Source organism: Cryptotermes secundus, unplaced genomic scaffold (genome assembly GCF_002891405.2).
Source record: "Cryptotermes secundus unplaced genomic scaffold, Csec_1.0 scaffold1737, whole genome shotgun sequence".
Taxonomy (NCBI): Eukaryota; Metazoa; Arthropoda; class Insecta; order Blattodea; family Kalotermitidae; genus Cryptotermes; species Cryptotermes secundus.
In genome coordinates, this window is record NW_019724617.1 from 5,235 (window position 1) to 16,906 (window position 11,672).

At 39.5% G+C, this 11,672-nt stretch overlaps 1 protein-coding gene across 4 annotated transcripts in view; it reads left to right on the plus strand.

Annotated features, from left to right (window-relative positions):
- The window catches only part of LOC111862573 (short-chain specific acyl-CoA dehydrogenase, mitochondrial), a 15,705-nt gene continuing 4,033 nt past the window's right edge, over positions 1–11,672 (plus strand). Inside the window, exons 1-9 of one of the 4 annotated variants that reach the window (XM_023848074.2) lie at positions 1–102; positions 774–940; positions 1,031–1,292; positions 2,900–3,180; positions 5,592–5,598; positions 6,300–6,488; positions 7,308–7,451; positions 8,894–9,021; positions 11,250–11,345. In XM_023848074.2, coding sequence (XP_023703842.1) covers positions 87–102; positions 774–940; positions 1,031–1,292; positions 2,900–3,180; positions 5,592–5,598; positions 6,300–6,488; positions 7,308–7,451; positions 8,894–9,021; positions 11,250–11,345 — 1,290 coding nt within the window. In that variant the 5' untranslated portion in view covers positions 1–86. Of the gene's footprint in view, positions 103–306; positions 606–773; positions 941–1,030; positions 1,293–2,899; positions 3,181–5,591; positions 5,599–6,299; positions 6,489–7,307; positions 7,452–8,893; positions 9,022–11,249; positions 11,346–11,672 lie in introns of those variants that run through there. The other 3 variants (XM_023848073.2, XM_023848075.2, XM_023848077.2) reach the window with 3 other exon arrangements.

Below are 11,672 nucleotides of genomic sequence, written 5' to 3' on the forward strand. Positions count from 1 at the left end.
AGTTCCTGGCGTTCCTGGTTTCTTACCGACGAAATCGGGCGAAACGGGCCAAACGGGCCAGACGGGCCAGGCGTTGTATGTAATTGATGGCTGTACTCGAATGTAAGCTACCTTTTGTGTGTCGTAGACGTCTTTGAGCTTGGGCAGCTTGGGGCTACAGTACTTTTTAAATATAGCAGCATAATGAATATGATGTACTGGTATTCAAAAGAGTTCTGCAAGCAGGACAACGTTTATTTAGTGGAGAAGGTTGTGTCAACAGCATATTACGGAGTGGAATCGAAGGGTTCAAATTCAAGGCCATGACAAGTTCGCTTCGGTCATTTACTAAATAATTGCAAGCTATAGTAGGGATCGGTTAGGGATCGTCGGGATAACCACGCAGCAGAACATGGCATCCGAGTCATTACATTTGACAGTTGCAGATGGAAAACGTGATAGCGCGTAATTGCGTCAGTTGAAGTTTACGGAGTGGTGTGTACTTCGCGGTACTTGCTTTAAAGTAGTTGCCGCATAACAGCATTACGGTATTGCTCTGATTGGTGTCCTCTTATATGAAGTTCCAATGGCTGCATATTCGAGAAGTACAAAAGTGCTAGCACACGGTATCCACCCAGAGTCTCAGTTACCTAGTATCAATGGTTATGACGAAATTAATACGTTAGGAGTATATTTCTCATTCTTGTTTGTAGCGTATAGTGTTACGGTATTGTACCAAATTTTAAAAGTGTAGTAGGCTAAGTGTATATATGATTTGTAAAATATTATTACAGTGTTACGATGCTCACTTCAGTGGTATGGAAGGAGAAGTATTGTATCTCTATCATCTCTACCAGAGACACACCAAATGCTGCATAAAACATGCAGAGATTTTGCTGAGAATGAGTTGAAACCATTGGCTGCTAAATTCGACAGAGAGCATCTCTACCCCAAGGAACAAGTACTGTGTAACAATGCGTAGGTGAACTAATAATGCCTGCTAGTAAATTTGTTTGCAGTTCTAATATTTTATTTAATTGCCTATCTGCAGATCCGAAAAATGGGTGAGCTAGGCTTGATGGCCGTGGATGTTCCAGAGAACCTGGGAGGTTCAGGGCTGGATTATCTTGCGTATTCTATAGCAATGGAGGAAATTTCTAGAGGATGTGCATCTACAGGCGTCATCATGAGTGTTAATAACTCTCTGTATCTGGGTCCTATACTTAAGTTTGGAACAGAGAAACAGAAGGAAACTTTCATTCCCCCATTTGCTGCTGGTGAACAAATTGGATGCTTTGCTCTCAGTGAACCAGGTACTAAGAACATACAGTAAATCTTCCATGAAGCTGATTTCAGCGTGCCAGATTTAATGACTTCCTTGCATGGAAGTACAGCTGTTACATCATATCTTTCACTATATATAAAAAAAAGTTACATAACAGTGAGTTAAAGCTCTAAAATAACGTAATTTCATGTTACCATAGCAATGCATTGTCAAGTGATGAATGGACATACGTTATGTGGCAGGTCATTAATAAGCAAGCAGTGTTTTATTTCTAATAAGGAATGGCTTTCAGTGGGTTGTCTTTGAGTGAACTATCCATATGTGCTGCCTGTTAAATTCAGGCATATTCAGCAGCAAAATAATGTGGTGTCTATGTATGCCTGATGCCATTAGTTACCTTGACAGTGTACCCTAATGGGAAATAAACAAGAATATGTTAGATATGACCTGAAATTCCAATAAGAAATGTATATGCAAAAGGCATATGACTGTTGTTTGACAAGTTTTATATTCAGTGCCAGTTGCACACTTATGAATACTCTGAAACGCTGATGTTTGTATGTATGTATATATAGAATTGGCTTTATGAGTATTTCAATTTGTCTGCCAAGACTGTAAGAACTTCTTTGCTTCTATGGTCAGCATCATTTCCTAGGCATAAAATTGCTTTTTTAATGCTGTGTGTGGCATCAGTTACATATGTACTCTTACCATACTTAATTAGTAATGCAATTTCCATACGTCATTTTTTAATTACAGTCATGTTATAGCCTAATTACGCATGAATCTCATATCCCTTTATTATAACATACCTCTAAAATTTAGTATCTTTCTAAATAATTCCATTCTAAGTTGTATTTTTATTTATTTTAATAAGGAATGGCCTTCTCTGGAATCAGATGACCTGTAGCAAATAGGCCTTTCTTTAATGGAAGTATGTTATGGTGTGTTTTGCGTGGATTTTTATTGTTTGAGTGGAGTTGCTAGGCATCTCGTATGTACAGGATATATAACAGCATGCAAAAGTTTGAGGTGGAAACCTTTTTGGAAAGTAACCACTTGACTGAGCAGGAGATGGGAAAATAGGAATGTGCAAGACAACTATTCATCTCCTGTTGACTCCCTCTGAGAACAGAGTGAACCAATAGGAGACAAGAAGATTAACTAAGGTGAGTTATGGAGAGAGCTGCTTGTGCCACTTGCAAACATGGGAACATGGAGTAAAAGAAAAGTAAAATTAAAGCTATCCCTGTACCAGGCGTGAAGGCCCATAGGGTTATGAGACGTTGAGGGTCCCACATTATCTAGACAATCAGCTCAGAGATGGCGGTAAGGTTGTCAGCCTTACACACAGGCCGCGCTCTACTCCCCAGGAAAATTATTTAATTAATTCCTGGTACTCATTTCTGTTAGAGGCTGAGTCGACCACAGGCCCATAGTGCGGCTGGAAAGATTAGGTCAAGTGAAAAAAATCCAATGATCTCATCGGGATTCGATCCCGCGACCTTCCGGCTTGTAGCATAGTGCCTCAACGGTACCGCATGCCTCATGGGAACACGGAGTAGAAGTCGTAAGTATGTGTAGTGGGCAGAGAAATGAGCAGGATTGAAGTAACATCCTTCACATTGGTTGTAGGCATGCAGCAGGAGATAAGAACAATCAACAGCAGCAGACAGGAAGCCAGGAAAAGAAAGAAAGGTTCAGGGTTGATGGATGCTTGGAGAGGGCAGAGTCAGTGTCCAGAAAACGGCAGTGTGCGTGAACCTATGTGGCCTGGTGGAGGACCCGTCTATAAGAGTTGTTTCCAGCAATTTTTAAGGGAGCCAGTGAGAGGTTTTCATAACTTGCTTAGACAGAAGCCATCCTCCCTCTTCATGTTATTGGTTTGGAGGTCAAGTAGTGTCGCCTCCCTAATGGTATGATCCATGTATCAGGGTTTGGTGGAGAAGATGGTGTTATGGAATATAGTGTATCATGTTGATGGTGTGCTTCACCATGGCTGACTTATTCAAATTTTGTAGCCAGATATGCTGATGGTGCTCCTTCAACCTGGTATTGATTGAATTGCCTGGGAATAGCCATTCGATTGACACCTGTTCCTCCACATTCATTAATCACTGTTATCTTGTCTGCACAGCCTCATGCAGATAGTATCATGAAGTAGCAACTTAAAAGGAGCAGAAGTGTATAATGTATATATGTATGCTTACAATCAGAAACAGTTTATGACTCTGTGTGTGTGTGTGTGTGTGTGTGTGAGAGCGAGCGAGCATGAGCGTGTGCGCACATGTTGTGCCATAATAATTTTGATGTATGTAGGTCGTACCAAAAGTCATGAGCAACTTTTTTTTGCATGCAACCTGGGAACAGCAGATGAAAGAGAGTACAGTGGTAGGTGGAACTAGCTGTTGTGTTAACCTTGAGTGTCTTGTGACGTCAATATCTTGCGTCAAGTGACCAGTATCACTCTTAACAAAATGGCCAACAGCGATATGTCATTTCACCAGCATGCTGTCATTGAATTTCTTGTGTAAGAAGAAATTCACTGGAGACTCTAGCATGCTTATGGAAGTGTGTGCATGGGTGCGAGCAGTGTTTGAAAATGGGTGAAACATTTTAAAGATGGGAACACCATCGAAGATGAGCCTCGGAGCGGTTGTCCTCGAACAGCCTCAACTGAACGCAACAAGGAAAGAGTGGATGAGATCATTCAAGATGAGAGGCATGTGGCTGTGGACACAATAGCCCGAAAACTTGGAATAGGGCACAGTGCAGTACAGGAGATGATTGAAAGCTTGGGCTATAGGAAAGTTTGTGCTCGTTGGGTCCCGCGGTTATTGACCAAAGACCACGAAGGTCAGCAAAAAGCCATCACCTCAGAACTGCTGCAGAGATATTGACACAAAAGCAATGATTTTTTGCTCTGTATTATGACAGGTGACGAAAGCTGGTTTCACAATTTCAAGCCTGAAATGAAACAGCAGAGTGTGGAATGGCACCATTTGCATTCTCCCTCAAAAAAGAAGGCAAAGACAGTGCCATCAGCTGTGAAGGTGATGGGCACAGTCTTCTGGGATGCAGAGGGGTTTATTCTGACCGAATTCCTGGAACCTGGGCAAACCATCAATGCTGCTCGTTATGTCCAGATGCTGTACAAGCTCCGTCGTACATTGCACAATAAACGTCCAGGGCGAAAGATCATCATCCTGCATGACAACGGTCGCCCCACATTGGAAGCGATTTCGAAGATAGGGTGGGAAGTTCTTCCAACCCCTCCTATAGCCCTGATCTGGCACCCTCTGACTACCATCTTTTTGGATTTGTGAAGGATCAGCTGCGTGGACAACGTTTTGAGACAAGGGAGGCAATTCAGAAAGCAGTGCGTCAGTGTCTTCGGATGGCTGGAACGGAATTTTACAGAAGAGGAATTTTCAAACTCCCAGAACGCTGGGAGAAATGTATACAAAGAAGTAGCGATTATGTGGAAAAATAAAGAAAGGTCTGTTGATTGAGGTGTATTTGGTTTGTCAATAATAAAGCATGTTACGTTACAAGAAATTGTTGCTCATGACTTTCAGTACAACCCTCATATTTATGCAGGTGTCAGCTCTATTTTCAAAACTGTGCGGTATGAAAAATAAAAATGTAAATTCATTCATTGCTTTAAGGGAGAAAGGAGGGGATGAGATAATGGTATGAACGGAATAAAAGAGAATGGAAGAAGGGGATGAAAGATGAAGGTACAAGAGAAGTTATTGCCCATTGAACATCAGTGAGCTTTTCTGCTGTTGGAAAATGAATAAGCAGAAACTTCATTAAAGGCTTTGAAGTGAGTGAGTGAACCTCTGAAAGAAGTCATCCACAGCATAGGAGAGCTTCATTGTCGATCTTGTGTTTATTATTACGTGGTCTGATATATTTATAATATTTTGAATATGAATTATGTATTGAAGAGTTTTATAAATAATTTGAGCTTCGTGTCATGTTCTCCCCGATTCATATAAACAAGTTTTTATTTTATGTATTTCTGACTTGTATATTAGATACACATTGGATATTGGAAGTTGCTGTAAATTTTTTATGTTTACTTGCTTTTGTGTTGGATTGAGGTAAATCAAATGCCTTAAAGAGTTTATCTTATTCGGTGGTCTATAGACCACTGCTGGGTTGATGATTAATTTATGCTGGTCTGTAGTTTCTAGTTAGCATAACTAAAAAAAGTTACATTTTACAACTTTTAATTTCCATTTAATAGTCGAATAGCTTGTACTGAATATAACTGATTTTTTCCCTCTCCTCTGTTTGCTGCATTTAATGGTGTGGCCAGCCAAGAGGTGAGGAAGCATACATGAACTTCTGGGGTTGGTCTGCACACTGCACAGAAATTGGGAGGCTCAGCTGTGTTACAAAACCTAGATCCTTGGAAGATGGAGATATCTGACAACTTTTAAGTATTTCGAATGCCCTCATTAGGTTTTAATTATGAATTTTCAAAGGCCATGCCATAGCTCAGGCAGTTAGTTGCCGGATTCCCACTGTGGCGGCCCAGGTTTGAGCCAGGGTGAGGTCATGTGGAATTTATGGTGGACAAAGTGGCACTGGGTCAGGTTTTCTGCGAGTATTTCGGTTTCCCTTGCCAATCTTCATTCCACCAGTTGCTCCACAGTCAGCATTGTCTTATCATCTGGAGCTGGTACAATAGGCCCATAGTGGCTGCAGTGCCAAGTGGAATTAGTCTCCCACTAAGAATAAATGTTCAATATGGGTGATTTGACATTTCTGTTATAATATCACATAAAGGTGTTAATCTTTATAATGTGAATAAACATGTTTAGATATACAAGTAATGATTATATTTACAGACTTTTTATTGTGTTATGCTAAACAGATAGGGTACCTATCAGTCTTAACAAGAAACTGCTGCTGTTTTGTTATCCTGTGAATCAGACAAGATTGTGAATAGCTGCCATTGCAAGCAGTAGAAAATTGTCACAGTGAAGAAACTCTGATGGCTAACCACACAACTCCCTTACAGGTAATGGAAGTGATGCAGGGGCAGCATCTACTGTGGCACGACCCAGTGATGATGGATGGACATTAAGTGGAACGAAATCTTGGATTACTAATGGTTATGAAGCGGAAGCCTCTGTTGTCTTTGCTACTACAGACACATCCAAGAAACACAAAGGAATCAGTGCTTTTATTGTGCCAAAATCTGCCACAGGTATAATCCCTGTCACATTTTCACTCAGTTGTGATAATTCAAAATAAACTGTAATTCCATGATGAATTAACTTTTAAAATATTTCTGTCCTTCAATGCAGAGAAGAGAAGTGGTAGATAGAACTGACGTTCATTATTCTACTGTTCATTTGAAGACACATTAAGCTTGAGTCTCAAGACCAATGCTGAGATTTGTCCTGAAATTATGCTGATGCTTGCAGCTGGTACAGTACAAATGGACTAGCCGTGTTTAATTTCCTCACCTTGTCTTCATTGGAGGAAATAGTTATTTTACATGAAGGCCAAGTATAGGGTATTGACATGGGGGACAACCTTGGGTAACCCCTACCACTCAGATCAGAATTGGATGCGCTGTGCACCTATTACCACTATAGTCCTTCAAAAGAGCCCTATCATAGACACTAGGGCCAGATCCTATTTGAATGGGGCTCTACTAATATCTGTTGCCTCTGCAACAGCAGAACTGAAGATTTTCATTTTATGTCCAGTCAGAGCTGGGCACTGACAGAGGATATGGTAGGAGGATTCTTCCTTCTGTCCACATTTCCTGCATGTGGCATTATACAAGAGGCCCATAATACGTAGATGCCATCTCAGATTACATTGGCCAGTTAACAATCCTGTTGCCAGCCTGTACTGTTTTCTGCCCCAGTCCTGTAGGTCTCTACAGACACTTGTTCTGAGGGCCCTTTGGTTGTCTCATACCTGGTGTGGTGACCAAGTATTTGGAATGCTTCCTCAGCCTGACAACCATTCTGTGTTCACTGTAAGATCTAATAATTTGTTCATCATTTGACAGGCTTGTCATTAGGTAAGAAAGAAGATAAACTTGGTATCCGTGGATCATCAACATGCAGTCTCATATTTGAAGATTGTAGCATACCAAAAGACAACCTTTTGGGAGAGCCTGGCTTGGGTTTCAAGATCGCCATGATGTCACTGGGTAAGCTGATTAATTCCATTCTTTTTCAAGCATTCATCAGGTCAAGAAATTTCGTTTGTGAATTCTGAAGTTCACTGTAGAACTCTCGCAAACCATTTCAACCCAGTTAATATCTTCATAACCCATTTCTCCAAGATATCATTTCAGTCATATCCTCCCATCATATATGTTAAGGTCTCCCAGTTGGTGAAATTCCTTCAAGCTATCTGACCAAAATTTTGTATGAATTTTTGTTTTCCCTGTGCATTCTACATATATTGTCCATACCATACTTTTTTATTTAGTCATCATATTAGACAACAAACAACATAAGAAGTCACTCATAACGTAATTTTCTTCCTTCAGTTTAGGGTGGGAGTTGCAAACAATTTTATTTAGAGGTTGGTTGTTCAGATAATGGAAAGTGATGTGGACCATTATTGTAGATGTAGAAACAAAACATAATTTGACTGGATGTACATGAAAGAAGGCATTGTCCTTACCCAATGAGAGGGCGTGTGGTAGCATGGTTGAGGCATTATACTACAAGCCTGAAGGTCGTGAGTTGGATTCTTGATGAGGTCATTGGATTTTTCAATTGACCTAATGCTTCCAGCTGCACTATGGCCCAGCCTCTAACAGAAATGAGGACCATAAATCTTCTGGGGTGTAAAGAGTGTCCAGCACGTAAGGCTGACAACCTCACCACCGTCTGTGAGCCAAGTGTCTAGAAAATGTGGAAGTGTGAATGTCTCACAACCCACTGGGCCTTCACGGCCTGTTACAGGGATAGCTTTACGTTTTACTCGGTGCAGTATTTTTTTTTTGTCCTGTTGATTGTTGATATGCATGCTGCACTACTTTTATTCCACAGGTCACGTCATATCACCTGTTGTTTCTGTATATAGAGCAGAGGTTTTAATGGTTTCAGTGATAGGTTCCAGTAATACTACAAGTACAAGTAAAACATTCTGGGAAGAAGTTCTGATTCCTGTTTTCCATCAGCTCCAGAGAGACTGACAGGAGCTATAAATTGAAGATTATAAATTTTGGTGTTCCATTTTTGTGCATAATTACCACTGATATAGATTTTCATGCATTTTAAAGTCATGTAAGATTTTCACTATCACCATGTTTAACTTTTATTATAAAAAAAGGAATGTTTCATACCAAATTTGTAGAATATGCTTATTAGCCATTTCTACCAACTTTGAAATGCCTAATTGCAGTGACTAGTGGATCTTTGGTCATGTTGTATTTAACGAACCAGAATGACAGATCAATTGGATATGGAGCAAATATAGTTTATTTACTGTTAGCCCTGTCATTCTTGAACCCCAACAATTGAAATGATTCACCCTGTACCAATAAAAGCTCTTGCCTGCAGTAGCACTGACATAAAGTTATTATTCATTAATTATGAATATACTTTATATGAATTGAAGGTGTCGTATGATTCACAGATGCTGGTCGGATTGGTATTGCTTCCCAGGCATTAGGAATTGCTCAGGCCGCACTGGACTGTGCTGTTGAGTATGCCTCCAAACGAAATGCCTTTGGGTCTCCCATTCTCAAACTGCAAACCATACAGGTTATATATAATCTATTCATGTTATGTAATTTGTGAATGCAGTACAGTACTGTCACTAATTCCAGGTTAGCTGACTAATAATAATGGGTTATGGATTAGATGAATAGATTTATTGGAGGCTCACAAGTAATTATATAATAACACACTAAAGATTACTGTAACTATAGTACACAAAGCTTTCAATGTCTGCTTGCTAGTCATTGCTTGGTAACGAATCTTACCTGGTTACTACTTCACAGCTGAATACTCAACTACTGAAGTGCCCTTTGAATTCTGACTCTCTGAAGAATCTCTCTTGACTGAAATCTCCTGGACTGATTCTCAACTGACTCAAGTTATTCTGGGAACCTCATTGTATTCCTATTCTCTTGAACTCTCAGTTCCAATTCTCTAATGCAGTTCTCTCTAATCTCTTTGCTACAGACGGAATCATTATATAGACTTGGCACAGATCCCATGGAAACACCTTTCATTCTTGTTGCGTATTGTTATAGCCATGTGTTTACAGTGCCATTGCCTAGTAATGGGTGTCTTCATTACAATACAATTGGTAATACTAGCATTGCTAAAAATTAATCATATTACACTCAACTTTCAATTATCCGGGATAATGGTGGGGATGGAAATCACGATTAATCGAAAACCCGGTTAAGACAAATTTTATTAAAAGTAGTACTGTAATACTGTACCTTCGTAATACTATAGGCCTACCTGTATTTAAATTTATTCAACCTCATTTTTATGTCATCTCATTGCCTATTTAATACTTTTTTTACATTACACTGAAGTATGAATTAGTTATTTCAATCACAGTGTTCAACAACATCCAACACTTTTTACGAATATTCACACTTAACACTTAAAAAAATTTAATATTGTCATTTGCTTTTTCGCGGCATTTTCCTTTTTACGGATATCCGTACGAAGCCTACATAATATTAGCTTGTCACTTAATAAACTCTTCTCTTCACTCTCAAGATAGTCTAGTAAGGATTTCAGATGATTAAGAGCAGAACCATGTGATATTGTCTTACTAGCAGCACTGTCCACCTCTTCCTCATTCTCACTTTCTTCCCGCTCTTCTGTCTGCACCCCCAGTGAACTTACGATTTCGTAACATTTCGAAGCCCGGCTCACATGAATCACAGTCAAACCACTATCTTATATTATCCTCGTTGCCTTATTCACCACCATGAACTTGGTTAGCCAATTTTGTCAATTCTATGGCTATCTCATTTTCACTGAATCCAGTGAATCCATGGATTGATTCTTTTGTTTTTTCAAATCACGAACAGTTTCTTCTCCAATACCGTATTGCATTGCTAATTGTTTAACTACACCTCTTTTTCCCAACTGATTGATAATTTCAAGTTTCTGTTGAATACTTAATACAACACGCTTCCTTTTACACCCTGACACTTTGCTAACGCACTTGAAGATCAATACAAAGAGACTAACTGGGGAGGTGTATCTGTCCTTGAAGCTTTCCACAAATCCTTGCATTCTTTCACCCCCTACCCTAGAACACTGTGTTAGCATAACGGGACCAAAAAATGCAGAGCTCGGTTCACACTAGTGCGAAAATAGTGTTACAACTCACCGTGTGAAACAAAAGTGAATGAATATTAAACAACATATAAGCCTCAAAAAAAGCCCCGGTTAAGCCACAAACCGGTTTATCCACCCCCGAATAATTGAGAGTTGAGTGTATTTCTCTTTGAAGCCAGTTAAGTTATTGCTCAGTTTTATAATACAGCTATAAACTTTGAGGATACAGGTAGGTGTAGTGTAAGGTGAAGTTTGGTAGGGTCCACAGTTAGTGGAAATTTTTAGAAAACCACAGCTGCTCCCTTTATCTGTTGTTACTTTGAACTGTAACAGTCCTTACCTGTAATGTCTGTGCAATGCATATCTTCTCTGAACAACTCCATGGAGCAGAACCCTTCATGAGAAGCTAACAGTTGCTCAGCCACTGAAGATATTCCATGTCTTTTATACAACCAGAAGGTTCATTACTATGTTCATGAGGGTCTGCTACCAGGTAACTCCATCTCATGATAAAATTATGCAAATTTAAATGAGGTTTGTCTTGTGCACTGTACACTGTAGTTGAGTCCTTGAAAGGTTAACTAATTTTGTGTTTCAGAATGTTTTATTTTTTGCATTATTATTAATCTTTATGAACAGAGGTAAGTAAATTCATTAGACAAGTGTGTTGTTTGTTTCAGACAAAGATTGCTAACATGGCGCTACAGATCGAGAGTGCAAGACTTCTAACATGGCGTGCTGCTGCTCTCAAGGATTCAGGGAAGCCCTTCTCAAAGGTATTGCATTTGAAAAATTCTCTTCAACATTTACTGTTCTATGAGCCTATGACTGATTTATTTGATATTTCAGCTTCTAATATTGATTATAATATGTATAATTATAGTTGTGCAGTCAGATCCCATTCACTGATTTACCGGATTCCAAGAATGTTAAACACTAAAACTGGGAAAATATTATATGCAGAAAATCATATTGTTTGCTATATAGAATGCTAACTAACTAAACTAACTAGTGGTCTCTTCCCATATGGCTTTCCCACCAATATTCTGTATGCATTCCTATTTTGCCCCAGTTTGTGCTACATGCTCTGCCAATCTCATCCC